Source organism: Prinia subflava, chromosome 9 (assembly GCF_021018805.1).
Source record: "Prinia subflava isolate CZ2003 ecotype Zambia chromosome 9, Cam_Psub_1.2, whole genome shotgun sequence".
Lineage (NCBI taxonomy): Eukaryota > Metazoa > Chordata > Aves > Passeriformes > Cisticolidae > Prinia > Prinia subflava.
Window position 1 is genome coordinate 19,056,574 of NC_086255.1, and position 17,373 is coordinate 19,073,946.

The 17,373-nt window shown below is 50.9% G+C and overlaps 2 protein-coding genes across 3 annotated transcripts; one reads left to right on the forward strand and one right to left on the reverse strand.

Moving 5' to 3' along the window:
- Positions 1-1,408: 1,408 nt before the first annotated feature.
- Positions 1,409-12,911, forward strand: CUEDC2 (CUE domain containing 2). Of its 2 annotated transcripts, none has more exons than XM_063405775.1 (10): positions 1,409-1,906; positions 2,680-2,809; positions 5,869-5,960; positions 6,809-6,952; positions 7,278-7,339; positions 8,772-8,905; positions 9,749-9,919; positions 10,265-10,326; positions 11,975-12,035; positions 12,403-12,911. In XM_063405775.1, exons 3-10 carry the CDS (start codon positions 5,887-5,889, stop codon positions 12,547-12,549), a joined length of 855 nt encoding a protein of 284 aa, XP_063261845.1. In that variant the 5' UTR covers positions 1,409-1,906; positions 2,680-2,809; positions 5,869-5,886; the 3' UTR covers positions 12,550-12,911. The 2 variants fall into 2 exon arrangements, with proteins under 2 accessions (XP_063261845.1, XP_063261846.1); XM_063405776.1 differs by lacking the exon at positions 1,409-1,906 and adding an exon at positions 2,359-2,497.
- Positions 12,912-13,057: 146 nt separating this feature from the next.
- Positions 13,058-16,969, reverse strand: FBXL15 (F-box and leucine rich repeat protein 15). Its single transcript, XM_063405774.1, has 4 exons — positions 16,824-16,969; positions 15,776-16,026; positions 14,545-15,047; positions 13,058-14,176 (listed from the first exon to the last, which is right to left on the reverse strand). Exons 2-4 carry the CDS (start codon positions 15,956-15,958, stop codon positions 13,987-13,989), a joined length of 876 nt encoding a protein of 291 aa, XP_063261844.1. The 5' UTR covers positions 15,959-16,026; positions 16,824-16,969; the 3' UTR covers positions 13,058-13,986.
- Between the last annotated feature and the right edge of the window lie 404 nt (positions 16,970-17,373).

Genomic DNA, 17,373 nt, shown 5'->3' on the forward strand with positions numbered 1-17,373 from the left:
TGCATCCCGGGCCCCAGTGGGCTCCAGGTGTTTTTCTGGGTTTTCAGTCCAGAGCAGGGCAAATCAGTCCCAACAAAAAGAAAAGTCAAGGGGAAGTTCCAGGGAACTTCTCTGCCTTGGCTAGATTTAAAAAAATAACTAAAAGCAGAGCTCTCACAGTCTGTGAGAAGGAATGAGAGAGAGCAAGCACACTTTCTGCACCCAAACTGTGCGCTTCCTCTACCCCCTTCGCTCTTGGAACCCCTTCTAAAGGCACAAAACTTATTTCTGGGCTAAACAGAAAAATGGGGATACAATTCAGCATCATAAAGTCATCCCAGAACAGGGCTTTACACGTGCAACTTTATTTTCTTCAAAAATTCCACTTCACTGTGATGAAGCCTATGCCAGAAGCAGCTGCATTCTCAGCATGTTCTTTACACAATGGGCCACACAATTTGAAACCTAGAAATAGCAGTCTTGGTAGAGGATTTCAAACTATTTACTAAGGCAAAAACACAGATTGAAGGAAAGATAATGTAGCACTTCTGGCTAATGTATGGATAAGTGCAGCTAAAAACAGTCAAAAGCAGATAAAATGAAAGGCAGTGGATACTCCTACAATCACATATATTCATACAGTGTCAATGGAGGAATGTATGTACATTTCAAGAGAGATGAACAATGGAAACAGACTCTTACTAACACTGGAGTGAGTGTGATGTTCCCTACCCAGCTGGCATTACTGTTGTTTACTGTTTCGTTTGGGTTTTTTGTTTTGGGGTGGTTTTTTTTGTTTTGGTTGGGTTTTTTTGTTTGTTTGTGGTGGTTTTTTTTGGTTTTGTTTTTTTGGCGTTTTTATGTTTTGTTTTGTTTTTTGGGGTTTTTTTGTTTGTTTTTGTATTGCCAAAGGCAGAATTAGGCTCATTCGCTTGGTATTTAGTAACGCATGACTTAAGAGCATGAGTCGGAGAACAACTATGTCGGTGCTTTAGGATTTTTCTGAAGAAGCACCTGGCATAACATAGTTCTCCAACAGTGCTCCAGGAAGCAGCGAGACGCTCACCTGACTGGGGATGGGCGAGTGCAGGCAGCGAGCAGGGAAAGACCTGCGCTCCTGGCCCCCATCCCGCCCCGCTCCTGTTCCCCCACCCCGCCCCGCTCCTGTTCCCCCATCCCGCTCCTCTCCTGTTCCCCCATCCCGCCCCGCTCCTGTTCCCCCATCCCGCCCCGCTCCTGGCCCCCATCCCGCCCCGCTCCTGTCCCCCATCCCGCCCCGCTCCTGGCCCCCATCCCGCCCCGCTCCTGGCCCCATCCCGCTCCTCTCCTGTTCCCCCATCCCGCCCCGCTCCTGTCCCCCCATCCCGCCGCGCTGCCTTGTCAGGTTGGTGCACGGTCACATGTTGGACTCGGTGATCTCAGAGGTCTTTTCCAACCTAAGTGATTCGGTGATTCTTGAACTGCCTGAGCCTGCCCTAGACACACAGCAATCCTCCAAACTGGCGGAATGAATGTTTACACGGCAGCTCGCCGAGCCTGGGTGTAGCGGGGTGCCTCTTTAGCCAGGAGACTGCAAGCGGGCCGCAGCTTAGGGAGTATCCCGTGACAGAGCTTTGGCTGACCAAAGAGTCGGGCAGCCTGGCCCAAACACTTCAAAGCGTGCCACTTTCAACCGGGAACGCGTCTCTAGCACTTGGCAGGGAAGGCAGCTCCCGGGAGCCCTCCCAAGGCGCTCCTGCACCGCCCCGCGCCCGCCTGGGCCGCTGCCCACACCAAAGATGGCGGCGCGGGAGCGGCAGCGCGCAGCCGCCCTGCCCTGCCGGGCCGCGCGCGCCTCGGTGGCTGGCGTTCACGTGACGCGTTCACGCGCGCCGCGCGGGCCCCGCGCGGAGGGAGGACGGCGCGGCGGGGGCGCGCGGGCGATCAGGTGACCGCTAACCCCCCCCGGCGGCGGCGCGCGCCCGTTACCGCCCCGCCCGCGGGGACGCGGGACAGGGGACAGGGGACACGGGATACGGGATACGGGACACAGCGCCGGGGAGCTCGGGAACTCGGGAGGGGGGCTCTCCTCCGGGGTCCGCAGCGCGGGGGACGGGAGACGGGCCAGGGCAGGGTAACGCGCAGCCCCCGCGGTGCGGGGATCGACCCACGGTGCGGGCGGCACGGCGGGGGGACCCGGCCCGCGCACCGCGTGTTTCGGGCACTCGGGCCTCGCCGGCGAGCCCCGGCGGGGGAGCGCGGGCCCGCCGATGGCGGGGAACAGCCCGAGCGCACAGCCCGTGTTGCCGCTCCCGCGTGGGGCTTCCGCCGTGGCGACCTGCGCGCAGGAACACCGGTGCTCGCTCTCCGGTCTGTCTCCTTAAAACCTCGAGAGACAACTCCTGCTTGGCCATGGCGAAGAGGCCACCGGGGCTTTCGGAGTACGTTGGTGATGCGCAGGGAGTGCTGTTGGCCTTGCTGCATGAACTGTGGATGTTGAAGAACATCACAACATCGCAGTGAATTTGAAGGTTGACAGGTACACCGTTCTCAGAGCCACGTTATCCTTTCACAAAATACATTTTATTCCAAAGAATAAAGCTGTACCATCTGTGTTAGGGGAAACGGTCACAAGTGACATAAAGCGTGAAGACACCTAGTATACAGAATGATTCTTCTGTGCTCCTGCTTCAGCTAATTCAGCTTTCCTTTCCCAAAAAGGGCTTCTCTCATTCATGGCTTGGGCCTGGCAGTCGTAGGATGGACTGTCGACTCCTCTGCAGGCACTGAAGTGACTTCATGAACACTGGCCGTGGGCCGAAGACCTCGCACAGGTGACACCTCTGCTCCGGTAAGGGCCCTGTGTCAGCAGAGCATCCAAGTGCAGCTTTCAGCGCAGACCCCGAGGGGAGGGCAGAGTCTGGCCACTGGCATCACTATCTTCTATCACTGTAGTTTACTGGGACTAAGCTATAAACAGAAGTCTTATATTCATTTTAGAGCATTAAGTGGTTAACTGTGTTAACACACACAGTGACCTCAGCCTGCTTTCCTATAGCAACCATGTGGTGCAAGCCCCTTCTTTAGCAAGAAAAACAAAAAATAGAAGCACTGAAATTGTCTGTAAAGTATAATTTAGCCTGGAAAGTTTTCTTTTAATCCAGAAAAGTTTGAGTTACATAGTTTCAGTGGAGTATAGCCACAGTTTGTTCTCTGTCCTGCACATGTGTCTTTTGAGGAGTTTCACAAGCCTGTATATCACAGGCTGCACTGAGAGGGCCTTATATCCTAGAGAAATGCACTTCCCCAAGCACAGACACACCAAGCAGCATAAGATACACTCTGTGCTTTTTCAAAAAAAAATTCAGAGAGCTCAGTGAACCATCCCTGTCCCATTACTCACTCACATAAAAATAATCACTGACACTTCAGTTAAATGAACCTTCTCAGATCAAATTTACCCAAACTTGCTCTAACCTGTTCTGAGAAACATCCAAGGATGCAACACCCAACTCCTTCCGCTGGCAGAAACCTCTAGCCATTGGTAGGCAAATTTATGATCCCATAAAAGTTGATACACATCCAAATGGCAGTTCCTTAGTTCAGAAAGATTCTTCTAAATTGCTCGTCTATCATGTTAGTAACAAATCCAAGGCTCACAGTCATTCCCATTCCATTACACTGGCCATTTGAGAATGATTACTGAAGTTGGAGTTGAAAGAGCCTTCCAAAACAATCTAGCTGTATGCAAACAGTTCGGATTCTCACCTTTTTTTTTTTTTTTTTTTTTGAGGAAGACAGATTCTTACCAACTTTTCTTCAATATAACATAAGTAGCTATTTCATACACCACAAGAACAATGGCACTTCCAGAGGGATGTTATTTCTACATTTGTTTTACAAAAAACCCCACCAAATCAACAAAATAAAATTGACATTAACATGTTGAGAAGGAGAATACAAGGGGTTGGAGATTGCTGAGATTGGTAGGTTCTCAACTCTGACAATAGGGTTGGAAACCCTCTTGAGTTGCTGGCCAGAGTATCTAATACAGAAAATTCGTAATTTTCACATTCATAACTTGAGAACTAATACCACTTTTCTCTGCCTGAGGTGAGGAAATACGTATGCCATGCGATGTTATGTGGTTCAAATAAGCACTCCTGGTATTTCAAACTAAGCCTGTCTTAATGAGATGACATACAATGCTCTACTGCTCACTCTTTCATAAAAAACCCAGTGTTTAAAGACTGGAGTTTGTCAGAAAAGTGACAGGGATTTCCAGGAGCTAAAGGTCTCATGTTCTGACAGTGCAAAACTGTAAGGCTGTAGCTGTGACAGAGCAATAGGAGTATAATTTCATCATATGCTTTTAAAAATAGATTCTGTGCAATGTTACACAGAACCCACATTGCAACAACAAGAAATGCAGGAGGACTTTCACAGATATATTTGCATCACTGACAACCAGTGATGTAATCTTAAAACCCACATTGCAATTATGACTGGAAGTTTAGAAGTATGGTAACATCTTTTCAGGAAAACTGAGCTCTCAGGAGAGTGATTTCTTCTGCCTTTGGGTTGAATATCATTTTGTGCATTGTAAGTCACTCCCACACAATACTGAGCACATAGGAGAAGCTCTCCTAGTGAATCTCCCCCTTAACTATTGCAGGTCATCACTGGAAGAAGTGTAGCATTTGAAGGCATAATGCATAAGGTGTTTTGATGTCCCGAGTTATGTAATTCTAAATTTGGCTGAGTGTCATGGGGTGGTTTTGTTTATATCCTGCTAACTCTGGAAGACTCATCTAGGGAAATGCCAAACCTTTCTGATTCCCATGGGACACCAGAATTGTTTGTTAGCAAGCTATATGACTGTTCCATGAGTTCTGTGTCAAACAGGTCTGGTCAGGTTAATGTGGTTGAAATGAGAGAGCTGCACTGATGGAAGCACGATGACCCTTGGAACCTCTCTGGCCAATGACCATACCAGTTTCTCTGAATGCTGGTTTCCTTCCTAGGAAGAACTTGGTACTTATACAAATTTGCCCACCCAGCAGCTCTGTAGGCTCCAAGGAGAAGGAATGATTAAGATACAGCTTTTTTTCCATCCTGTTCAGTCCAGGCTCAGTACTGATAGCCGAAGCAGGGCTGTGGGCAGCCCCCTTTTGCCACTGCTTCTGTAGGAGCTCTGTGATTCTTAGAACTCCCCTGAGTTTTGGGTTATCAAGTGCCCCTTGTTGCAGCTACATCAACTGTAGAATGGCTCATTTACCGAGTACAACAACAGGCTCCTGTTTGGGCAGGATTCCACTGGCAGTCCATGCCTGACCTGGAGACCTTTGATATTTTGGCTGGCAGACTACTTGTCTGTGCCCTGCTTGGTATTTCCCTGTAAAACACGCTCTAGGATGTCCTTTCTTTAGGAGACATTACCCTTCCTCCCACTCATTCCTGAGTCAAGTCCAAGCATCAGTGCCTATGTTCTTAGCTGGAAGGTCCACCCCTTTCTGCACTTGAGTGTACAAGCCCACTCCCTGTTTCTTTGCCACTGAAAAGCACAATCTTCCAGTTCAGAAGGTGTTCCTGGGTCCTGCGGCTGGACACATCTGCATTTCCAGCTTTGCTTCCTGGAGAGGACCTTTAAAATGTATGGTACAGCTGCATACTGACGGCATTAACACAGTCAGGAGGGGCCCAAGATACTGGGCTCCTTTTTCCAGTGGATCTTCGTATCGCAGCTTTTTACGGATATCTTTGCCTGCTGTTACCCGAAGATGACAAGACATTTTTGAATTGTTCTCATGGGAAGAACACACTTACCTATACCATACCTGCATTTTGATCTTGTTATTTTGATTTTATTAAAATTACATGGAGTTTTCTTTTTTCTTCTTCTTTTTAAAGAAAAAGGTTTAGAGAGAAATGGAGCTTGAAAGAATCATCCAAGACACACTGACACACTTCATCCAGTCCCACATCCCTGCAGCAGATCTCAGGTATGTTGAGATAGGCAGTTCCAGTGTCACTGTTCCAGCCTGAACTCTGCACTGTCACTCTGTGCATTATACTGAATTCTGTGGTTTTCTTGTGCTTTGTGTTGCTCTCCTTTAAGTCATATCCAGGATGTAGGTAATTTGCACAGGCTCTGATGGGAATGCTGGAACAAGTATAGTTTAGCATTGCAATCTAGCAATGTCATTTCTTTGATGACCAAGATGATTAATTTCCTGTCCAGTAATACCCATTAGGATATAGGATTTCCTTCATTCCATAGCGCTCCCAAACAGCTTTCTGAGCAGAATGATCTATGTCAGGCCTCTCCCTATTTTAAATTCTGCCTGCATGCAGAGATACAGCCACCTTGAGGCTGGAACACAGCAGCTAGTTTTGCAGCTGGTGGCAGCAGTGACACAAGCATGGAAAACAGCAAGCAGAGAACTCTGTATCCCAAAGAAAGTGTAACTTAAGAGAATACTATGGCCTCACCTGAAATACCAGTCATTCTGAAATACCAGAATGGCCAAGGTCTTGAGCATTTGGAATATTTTGGTTAGCTCAGCTGAAGCACCCACAGGAGCACAGCCTCTGGAACACACGCTGGGGCTTCCATTCAGTGCTGCCCAGGAAGCAGGACCACATGCACTCTCTATCTGTTAATGCTTCCCTCTCAACCACTGACCACCTGCTGCTTGGCCTTACAGGTGGTATCCCCTCATAACATACAGTCACATAGGTCCTTCTGCTGCTGTATTAGAAAGGCACAAGGTTAGGCAGAATGGGGATGGAGAGAAAGGAAAAAATGGGTCTGTGTTGACTCTGCTGCCTGTGTTCTCTTTGTCTCCAGTGGGATGGATGATGTTTTCTTCTCTTATATCACGGGTGTCCTGGAAGAGCTGGGCTCACCAGAGTCCTCTGAAGAGACTTTTGACATGGACACCTTTGTGGAAATGATGGAGGCATATATCCCTGGTTTTGCAGAAATCCACAGGTATGTGATTGTTACTAATCTGTATGTGCATGCCATGCACTGGGGGCCTGGCCCCAAGTCCCTCAGTACTACAAATTCTTTTGTTGAAAATGTACTAGTTGAAAATGTATTAGTACTAAACCTGAGCCATCATAAGTCACTCTTTGCCTGAATACACAGATGCTAATCCTAATATAGTTTGCAAGTAGGTTCTTGGCCATCTGAAATACCAGTTGATTTTACTGGGCTTCCCATCAAACCTCGTCTTTCTATAAAATGGTAGCCATGTAGGATAGGCTAGTGCTTTTATTCCTCATGCTAATTATACAGCTTCTGTCTCTTGCAGTGGGGATGTTTGTGAAATGATGTTCTCCCTCTCAGAAAGGCTTGGTGAAGCTCGCAACAAAGGTGAGTTACACAAACAATTTCAGCACAAGAAGATCTGTACATATTTTAGTCTTAATAGTTGAACAGTCACAGAATAAAATACAAACTTGTCTGCCACAGTTAGTAACTCATAAGGTAGCCTGAATTGATTGACAAGTTTGGGGTTTTTTTCAATGTTCAGTCAGGTTTTTCACATCAGGATACGAGAGGTTGGAGTCACTGGAATACTGTCCAAGACATACTGGAGTGAAAAACACTTGATCAATTCTCCAAATACCTCTATTGAGATCAGAGCAAGAGTACTAAGAAAGAAATAGCCAGTTCAGGGCTGCTTGTTGAAATTCTGCAGCCGGTTAATTCTGAAATTTCTGCCTGCCTCTGACAGCCATCTGCTTAAGTGGCACTACCACTGGGCAGCCTTTATCAGGTGCATCATCAAATAGAGTATCCAGCTGAATACATGTATCACATCCAACTTTGAGCATTCTCAAAGCTCAGTTCCTGTTCATCCATGAACCCTGGCACAGATGCAAAATCCAGTGATGTGCTCTGACCTGCATGATGCAGGACTGCAGAAGACTACACTGTGACAATGACCCTTTTTAACCTCAGCATTCACAGACCAGCTGGACTGCTAGATCAATTAACTCCATGGGTACTTTCCACTAAAGAACAGACAGGTTGCAGTGCCTGGATATCAAACCTTCCAGGACACAACCAGTCTGAGTTTTGCTGGTCTAGCAACATCACTGCTGTCTTGCCGGAAGGCTACACAATGTAGAATAGACAGTCCTGTCTTTTATCTTACTTGCTGCTTTCTTGAACTTGACAAAATCTACTGCTCTGCTCTGCTCCCCTGCATAATACCCTTTGAGGATCCGGATGTAGCCAGAGTGTGGAAGAAAAGCACCATCCCAGTCTTAGGACAGAACAAAAGTGAAATGGTTCTTCCTATAGTGAGAAAAAGAGCCTGTAAAAAAAGATCCAACAGGTCACCTGATCACAGCATGTGCTGGCTTGCATGCAGCTTGGGGACTACCACAGTATATTCCCAAGTTTAAAATCAAAACTACACCTTAGTTCAAAGATAGAGCAAATATGAGGGAATTCTTAGAAATGGAAGTATCCACAACCGTAGCGCTAGCGGACTGAGAATTGAAAAGTAGAATTGAATTTGTGAGCAGCCCATGCCCTGTACAGCCTGGAAATGCAGAATTCAGGTACTCCAGCATGTGCTAGCACTGACTTCCTGCAGATCAGCGGGAGCAGAGCAGCTATCCCCACTGAGGACAGGAGAAACAGTAGTGCTTCCAAGCCTTGTCACTTAAGAAGAGATTTGCTTTGGCATGCAATCCCACAGCACACAGTGCACTAGCAATCTAATGCCAACAGAAAGCACAGAGTTCTAGCCTTAGTGGGACTGTTCCTCAGGAGATATCACTGTGTCTTTAAGAAAAACTTGGCCAAAAGGCTGTGGAAAGCAGGAGTGAAGCGCCCTCTGAAGACCTCACCAAGGGCCAGGAGCCTGGAGCTGGAGCCTGCAACGGGGAGAGACTGTGCACTCTAACAGACGGAGCCGGGGCCCAGGTATGAGTACCCCGCAGAGGAGCAGGAACACTGGGGACAGTCACACAGCACTAGGCCATCAGCACCACCTGAGGGCATTTTCCAGCTCTGGCAGGAACCACAGCATAGGCTGCAACACAGCATCACTTGTGTCCGTGTTCTTTTCCATTTTATGGACTGAGCAAGACTGTCAGAAAATTATGTGCTGACAGACTGTGAGCCAGTGCTCTGGCTCATCCTTTGCAGTGGCTGGAAAGGGTAAGCCAGTGCAGTTGCTGAGTGAGCCTGTCCCAGTACCTTCACAGGTCCCACAGCAACTACAGATACTGCAGCACCTTCCACATCAACCCCACCTTCCTCCCCCGCACCCCGCTTGCTATTTCTCCACTACTGATCTATTCCTGCTCTGCAGTACAATCATTCTATGTCCACAGCATTCTAGCAAATGCTGCTATGGTGATTCCTTCTGATGTAGCGTCAGGTCAGTGTTTAGCAGACCCTTTCCTTTCTAATCAAAGTACATATAACTTCACAAGGTGGGCATGAGTCAGGCATTCACACCACAGGGTCCAGAAACCTCACTCCTAAGCATGACCACACAGATGAGTCAGGTTACAGAAGCTGTGGTTTAAAGCAAGTTGAAATACAGAGGGAGGAGATTAAAGGAGAGTGAGGAATTGGTCTTTCCAAAGATACAGTCCCCTGTTAGCTTCAGGTATCAGATTTAGTAATCATGGTAAGGAGAGAGAGCTTTCAGCAAAGGGCAAGCTGAATTTCCTGACCATGAGAAACCAGAGGCCCTTTACCATAGGACACCTCTCCTCACTGCATCCCCAGCTTACCTCTGTTTCTTGCTCCAACTAGGAAGGTGCTGACTTGAAGGATGGGGTGGAGCTGCTACTGGAGATGTTCCCGGCCTGTACTGTGAGCCAGGCAGAGAAGGCTCTCGCCATGGCCTTGGGGAACTTGGAAGAGGCAGTGCAGTTAATTGTGGAGGAGAAGGTGGAAATTGGCCCAGGAGGTGCAAATGTGAAGGTACTGTACTCTGACCAGGGTGGCAGTGGACCAAGGAGCAGGGCAGAGCTCAGGAACATGCAGGTGCCACAGCTGTCTGCTACAAGCAGAAATTTTGACTGCAGAAACTTTATGTACGATAAGCCAGGAGGATGGTGCAGAGTGACAGCCCCTCTCCCTCCTCTAGCTCTCTTGTGTAGGCTGTGCCCACAGTGAAGCCAGGGTCCCAGTGGAGCTGTGGCTGGCACCCCTTTCCCCCAGGGGCTGGAGTACTCCACCAGCGGTGGGGTCACTGAGCTAGTGGGTAAGCTGTATGCCCTGTTGTCATATTGTTAGCTATTCACACACCAACTTGTCTCCTCCCAGGAATTGGCAAGGCCCCGCAGAACACCCAACCACAACGAACTAAAACAGGTCATCCTACAGAAGTAAGTACCCAGCAGCAAAGAACCCCTTGTTTTGCTCCAAATAAATTAAGATGTTTGGGGAACAGTGTGGTCTATAAACAACTAGGGGTGGGTATTAGCCAAACACATCTAAGCACAAATACAATCACAGCTGGGAAGAAGGAAAAAAATGAAAAAACCAACCAACCGAACACACACACACAAAAACCCCAACAAACAACCAACCCACAAAGCGTGAACAACAGAACAGGTTTGGTTTCTTTTAGAGCTCTGGCACAGAAACACATTACCTATACCAGCTGGGTCACAGCACTGGCTGCGTGCAAGGTTTCACCCTCTTATAGTACAGTGTAAGTCACAGTGCTGTTAGCTGAGGTCCTGGTTAAAGGTCCAAGGCACAAACATCATGCTGCAGCTCAGGTAACAAACACATGGTGACCTGTAGAACTACAGTAACTCATACTTAACCTCTATTCTTGGAGACAGTCCAAACAAGGCTAAAGATACCTTCAAGAGACTGCACTGGGAAGATTAAATCTCAATTGCTGAAGGTGTGAATTCAATGCATTTAAAGAAACCTCTCTGAAGTACTCCTATGGACTTCCTGGGAAAGTAGCTTTAGATTAGTTTAGCTATATTCATTTCTAAAAGCATTTAATTCTTAATGGGAGAACCCACAGTGTGGTTTCATCGATCTGATTTAAGATCTCATATTTCATGAGCAGCCTCATGCAGGCATGCAGCTTCCACATGTCTATCCAGCCACATCTTTTCCACTTTACATTCTCCCCAGGGACAGGATAAACAGTTGATGGGCTAGGAAAGATAAAGCAAGGCAGAACAGCATCCAGGCAGAAGTAGTGATCCCTGTCCTTGCCCATCTCCTGTGCAGGCTTATTTCAAGAGTGACAGGCAAAGGAACAAAAAAGCACCCGCTTCTTGTTGTATTTCTGAGAACTTCACTTTAATGACATTTTGGCAACATCCTGTACTTTAAGCATCACTCAAGCACAGGTACAGAAAGCAGATCGCCATAGCTGAAGATACACAAGAGCAACTACACTAACTACTGAGGGAGAAGTCATGGTCACCTGTGCTAAACCAGCACCAAAATCTCAGAGTAGCAACTCAGCAGTACTGCAAGCAAATGCTTGGACCCTGATGTTTCAGTTACATAGGAGATGAGGTGATGCTTTTATCAAGTTGCTTCCAGCACAGACCTGTTTCACAGTCAAGTAGTAGGAGGAGTGTGAAAGGAACACCATCATTCAGGGCAAAAGCAGCAGATTGGTCCTGCAGTCTCACCTATGTCTCATCTGGCTGCCACCACTTGGATTGAGAAGGAACAAAGCTGCCCCAATGGCAGAGCACACCAGTACCTCTCTCTGTTCTGCAGTGGCTATCAGCATTCTCAACCACCTCAGTTTTCAATACCCTTCACATACAGCTAAGAATGCTACTCCAGGAGAATCCTGCTACATTCTCACCAGAAGGATGACATACTTCTTGCCCATTTCATCCAGAGGGGAACATCAAGTTCTCCTAGCTGCAATCTAGGCAAGTAGGACACACTGCACAGCCACAAACCAGCCAGGGGAGAAGGGACACAGGCGGTGAGTAGCCCCAGGCAATGTATGTTAGTGTTCACTAAATGCTTCTTGTGTTTCAGGTACATGATGGTGGATAGTGCAGACGATCAGAAAACACATCGGCCAGCTCCACCCAAAGAGGTAAGCAGGCCCAGCTCACCAGCAGTTTGAATGTCCCAAGGCTGAAAAAAAAACCAGGCTGCAAGTCCAAAAAAACAGGGCAGGCTAAAGGCAGGTCTGTTCATAGAACCCGTCAATCAAAAAGGGAAGATTAGCTCACCTCAGGTGCTGCAGGGACTGTCAGTTCTGACCATTCCTGACTACCATGGCTCTTGCTCCCTCTCATCAGAGAGCATCCTTCCCAGTTTTGGCCAAGATTCCCAACACAGACCATGGTAAAGCAGCCCCCCCACGTACCACAGTGCAGCTCTGCTTTAGCTTGCCCCCTCCCTTTCTCTAACAGTGTGTGGCTGTCCATCCACTTGATGTTAATGTCTTTCCTCTCCAGGCTCCCAAGAAGTTGATCCGCTATATTGATAACCAGGTGGTGAGCACAAAAGGAGAGAGGTACAAAGACATCAAGAAGCCTGAGAGTGAGGAGATGAAGAGAACCTACATCAGCCTAAAACCAGCCAGGAAGTACAAGTTCCACTGACAGCCAGGTCCTCTTGCTCTTCAGCCTTCCACCTCACTGCCAGGCATGGCAGGATGGATGTGTGCTGCTAAGAATGAGGCAACTCCACCTGCCACTAACTTGAACTAACTGGAATCCAGGACACTGCTTTCAGCTTCCTCAACTAACCTGAGGAGACTTCTCTCCTTGTGTAGCAGTCCCTCTGCCCCCAGGGGCACACGGCAGTGGCTCTCCAGGACCTAGGCATTCTCTGCTATTCCTTGCATGAGACATTCTTAGCTCTGAGATGTGGCATGTGCTTTTGCAGCAACCTTTTTAACAAGTCTTTGTGCACTGTTCCTTTGAGTGCCAGTATTAATAAAGATGATGTGAGTTGGTGTGTAGTTCAGCCAGAGCATGCACATGCTTTACAACACTGCCTCCAGTCCTTCTGAGGGCCAAAGACAGGAGCAGGGTCATCCTCTCTTCCTCTAATTACTCTCTTCATCATGTTCTCAAGATGCAGCTGCTGTTTGATTAACTGCCTAGCGGATAAAAGGGCTTAGGCTCAACTCCAGAACTAGGTTCTCCCTGCCAACACAATCTGCAGCTCTCTCCATAAACTCCAGCTGATAGCAGAGTCAATGCTCCTGCCATTTCTCACCACTGTTGAGAGCCAAAGCTTCAGCCACACAACAGGGAGCAAAATACTGTAGCAGGCCTGGGCACTACTAAAATGTTAAGTCAGATGCTGGAAGAAACAAATGACAATGACCAACTGCTTTCAGTGACAGCACAGCTAGGTTTGGCATTTTTCTGTCAGTCAAACTCCCGTTAGGAGCACGTTCCCCCCTGAAAACAACTCCTACCTTGCTGCAGCCTGAACCAGCATGCTGGCCTGGGCAGACATGCTGCCTGCACTTGGGCCATGCTAGTCCTTTGGTGCCAGGCTAGCCAGTAGCTGTGGACTGGAGCTAGGCTCAGTGCCCTCCTCCAGAGCCCAGAGGGGCCTGCCCTCTCCCAAGAGGAGGGCTGGTAGCTATTCTTTCTGCTCCAGCTGTCTGGTTTGTTTCACTGCTCTGCTGGCATGCCCTGCACACCCACCCCAGGGGACGGTCCCCATCAAACACTCCCTGCTTTCTGGACAGCTGCCGCTTAAAGACTTAAAATACGACAAATAATAAATCCTATCTATTAGCTGGCCTGACCAAGGCCTGTTCAGCACCATGGTGTTCCTGCAAATCACTCGCTCTTTCCACGCCACTGCAGAGGGAGCTGCTTTCCCCAGAGGCACCAGTGAAGTCCACTTAGGAACTCTCTGGCTACTAAACAGCCCCAGAGGAAAGAGTGAGCCCCACTCACGCCAGCCTCACCAGTGGGACTGACGTCTCCCTCTGCACGTCTCCACAGCAGCCAGTTGCGGCATCCTTCTGGGATCCCAGCACCGTGTCAGTCCCCCCCTCCCCAGCAGCAGCAGTTCTAGATCTGAAGGTTGATGAAAGGGGCGAAGCCAACCACATCCTGCAGCAGAACAAGAGCCCTCTGCAGCGGAGGCTCCACATCCAGCTCCACCCCACGGCTTCGGAGGATGCTCAAGCTGGACTCCGCCACGTTGTGGCAATGCTTGACCTTCAGCGAGCGCAGCTTGGGACAGTACTCAGCCAGGACCCTGCCAAGAAACAGAGCACATGCAAGTTGGAAGTCATGACTCCTAAGTGCACTCATGCTCTTCTCTACTCCCAGCAGTCCAGCGCTCGTGACTGTGCCATCCATGCACTATCCTTTGGGGACTCATGATGGTATGAGATAAAGTCAAGGGACATCTGGATCCCAGACCTAATCCTCCATGATATGCTGATAAATTCGTTGTCAGTAGCACACAGTGACTCCCTTGAAGGGCCTGCTAGTGGTTTCTCTCCCAGACTAAGCTCTCACTGCTTTCAGCGTGACAAAATCTGACTTTCCTCTCTGGTTCTCTTCCTCTCCCCATCCCAGATACTTGCCATCCCCACCCTGGCTCCCCACATTGCTCAGTACCTGATGGAGTCATTCTTGACTCGCAGACACCCCGTGAGGTCCAAGTGCTCCAGCTCTGGGCAGCACTTGGCAGTCTCCTCGACTGCCACGTTGCCCACGTTTGCATTGACAGCCAGTGACAGAGACTTGAGCCTGCCACACTTCTGCACCAGGTAGCAGATGGCCTCGTCCTTCAGCTGGCGACAGGCCGTCAGGTCCACAGCCTCCAGCGCCTTGCAGTGGTCGGCCAGGCTGCGCAGGGACAGGCTGTCCACCCACTCGCAGTGAGCCAGAGAGAGCTGGCGCAGGTTGGGACAGCTCAGCGAGATGGCCACAAGCGCGTGGCGGCTGAGCTGGGCGCAGCCCTTCAGCTGGATCTGGTGCAGGTGGTGGTTCTGCCCAATGACTGGGAGCAGTTCCTGGTCCGTCAGCCAGTCGGAGCAGTTCTGGAGTGCCAGCTGCTGCAGAACTTCGTTGTCCTTCAACAGGTTAACAAAAGCGGCTCGAGGGATGGCAGGTCCAATCTGCGTGGGGAACCCAGGAAGAATGAGGCATCCCCCCAGGGTTTCAGATAAGCCTGGTCCTCACCAAGTACTCTCTCTCCTCCTCTCTTCTTCTGTGACAATAGTGACCAAAGCCATCCCCTGTCCTCATCCCAGGGCAAACCCTACCATCAGACTCTGCTCACCTCATGCCAAGGCTACTGCCAGAATCTAGATGATACTCTGGTTTCTCCATCCCACATCATCACTCCTGCATTTACACACTCAAGATGAGCTCCACACCTCTGTTCTTCAAAAATCTCTTTGCTAGACTACTCTGTGTCCTCACAGAATAGCAGTTACTTTCCCAGTCCCAGACAGTGGCTCCCAGGAATAGGACAAACTTTCCCTGAAGACCAAGTACAGAGTTATCTCCCATCGGATCCAACCTACTGCACAACCTTCACGAGGACATGTCACTCCAAAACTTGTTTCTGCCAGCCAGTGCCCCATAATGGCCTGGGAGGAGTTTCCAGCTTTGCTCCTCCCAGGGCCTCTTACTCAAGACACTGGCATTGCTGGGCCCTGAATCACTGCCTCTCCTCCCTAAGCCCATCCGTCCAGTTTGACACCTGAACCATTAACCCAAGCTCCTGAACAGAAACTACCCTCCTTGCCAAGGGTTTCTTCTCCCCACATAGATGCTCCCCTGTTAGTTCCAGAGCAGTAGGACATCTGTGTCCTCCCCCAGCCTCAGAGCCATCCAATACCTGGCTTGAGTCAAAGCAGCGCATGTTGGCCAGGTACAGCTGGATGAGAGACTGGAATGACTTGCTGACCCTTTGCAGGCTCAGGAGTTGCTGCAGTGGCAGATGACAGAGGATGTGTGGAACCAAGATGTCTTCCCAGGGCAGGTCCAGGAGGCATCCCCTGGTCGGGGTCACACTCATCATCAGACACCAGAGAGCCAGGCTACTGCAGGAGCCAGGCAAGATCAGCTCACACCTACTGCCGGGTGCCTCTAGGAGGAACAGGCAGAAAGACTCAGACTCAGCGGTGTTTTCCACAATCAGCCCACAGGGAACAGCCCCTTGGCTAGGCACATCAGCAGGGCACATGCCTGCCGCCTGCATCACCACCTCCCCAGCCTGGGACGTTCACTGCTCAGGCATCCGAGTCTACCTGCCCGCAGTGCCCTCCAGGAGAGCTTGGGTGGGGCTTTCCATCAGCTGCTGAAGGAGCTGCCCTGTCCCTCAGCGAAGCAGCAAGAAGCTGCTGCAGCATTACCGCACCAGTGGCACAGGAGCTGTGCCCGGCATTCATGTCCGAGCATCGCTCTACCTGTCAGCCAGTCCCCGCATCCAGTGCCGGGCCACTCGGGCACCCTGCAAGGGGGAGAGACCAGGCACTTGCTCCTTCCCGCGGGGGGAAACAAGGCTCGGGGTCCCCCCCCAGGGAGTCTCCGTCCGAGGAGCGGACACTCAGCATCTCTGCGAAGATCAGGCCCCGGGCCGCGAAGGGAAGGGGCAGAGGGGTCCCGGCAGCCCGGAGCCCCGCGAGCTGTGGCTGGAATCCCCGGCAGAGCCCAGACCTGGGAGGCTCCTCACTCGAGGCCATTCCTGCCCCACCGCCCCAAGGAGCCTCGCTGGGCCCCAGAGCTGCCCCCGTCTGCCCCGCCGCCGCAGCGGGGCGGCCGCGAAAGCGCCGCCGGGACCAGGACATCGCCCCGCTGACCGCCGCAGCGCACCGTGGCGAGGCGGCGGCGGCGGCAGCCCAACCCAGCCCCGTCCTGCCCTGCCTTGTCACGGCCCCCGGTACCTGCGGCCCCGCCGGGGCTCCCCCGGCCGCTCCATCCGGCGCCGCACCCGCCCTGGACACCGGCGGCCGCCCGTGACGTCACGGCGGCGGGCGGAAGTGCGCGCGCTCCGCCGCCCCGCCCTCGGCCCCCGCCCCAAGGCCGCGCCCCGGCGGCGGAGCGCTACCGGGACCGGCCCAGGGGCACGGGGAGGCCCCGGGCCGCGGCGGGGAGTGCCGGGCGGGACAGCGGGCCACGGTGCTCACAGGGCCCACTGGTGTCGCAGCGACTCCCGCAGGTTGCTCCCAGCGCCGCGCCGCGCACACCGGCCCTGGTGCCCCAGCTCATGGGGCGCACCCGCTCCCCGGGCACAGCGCCTGTCCCAGTTCCCCAGTTATCCCAGATTGCCAGTGCACGCCAGATCCCCACGGCCCCAGTTCCCCGGCGTACTCCGGTGGCTGCAGCCCCGCAGCTATCCCGGTTCCCCAGTGCACACCGCTTGTCCCAGTTCCTCAGTTATCCCGTTTCCCCAGTGCACACGAGATCCCAGCGCACACTGGCTGCCGCCGTTCC

Excerpts from the sequence above, each read along its gene's own strand:
- CUEDC2 (XM_063405775.1), top strand. The coding sequence starts at position 5,887 with ATGGAGCTTGAAAGAATCATCCAAGACACACTGACACACTTCATCCAG. Across the intron at positions 5,961-6,808 it reads ATCCCTGCAGCAGATCTCAG|TGGGATGGATGATGTTTTCT; the intron begins GTATGTTGAGAT and ends CTTTGTCTCCAG. Across the intron at positions 7,340-8,771 it reads TGGTGAAGCTCGCAACAAAG|AAAAACTTGGCCAAAAGGCT; the intron begins GTGAGTTACACA and ends TGTGTCTTTAAG.
- FBXL15 (XM_063405774.1), bottom strand. The coding sequence starts at position 15,958 with ATGATGAGTGTGACCCCGACCAGGGGATGCCTCCTGGACCTGCCCTGG. Across the intron at positions 15,048-15,775 it reads GCTGCTTTGACTCAAGCCAG|ATTGGACCTGCCATCCCTCG; the intron begins GTATTGGATGGC and ends TTCCCCACGCAG. Across the intron at positions 14,177-14,544 it reads GTCAAGAATGACTCCATCAG|GGTCCTGGCTGAGTACTGTC; the intron begins GTACTGAGCAAT and ends GTTTCTTGGCAG.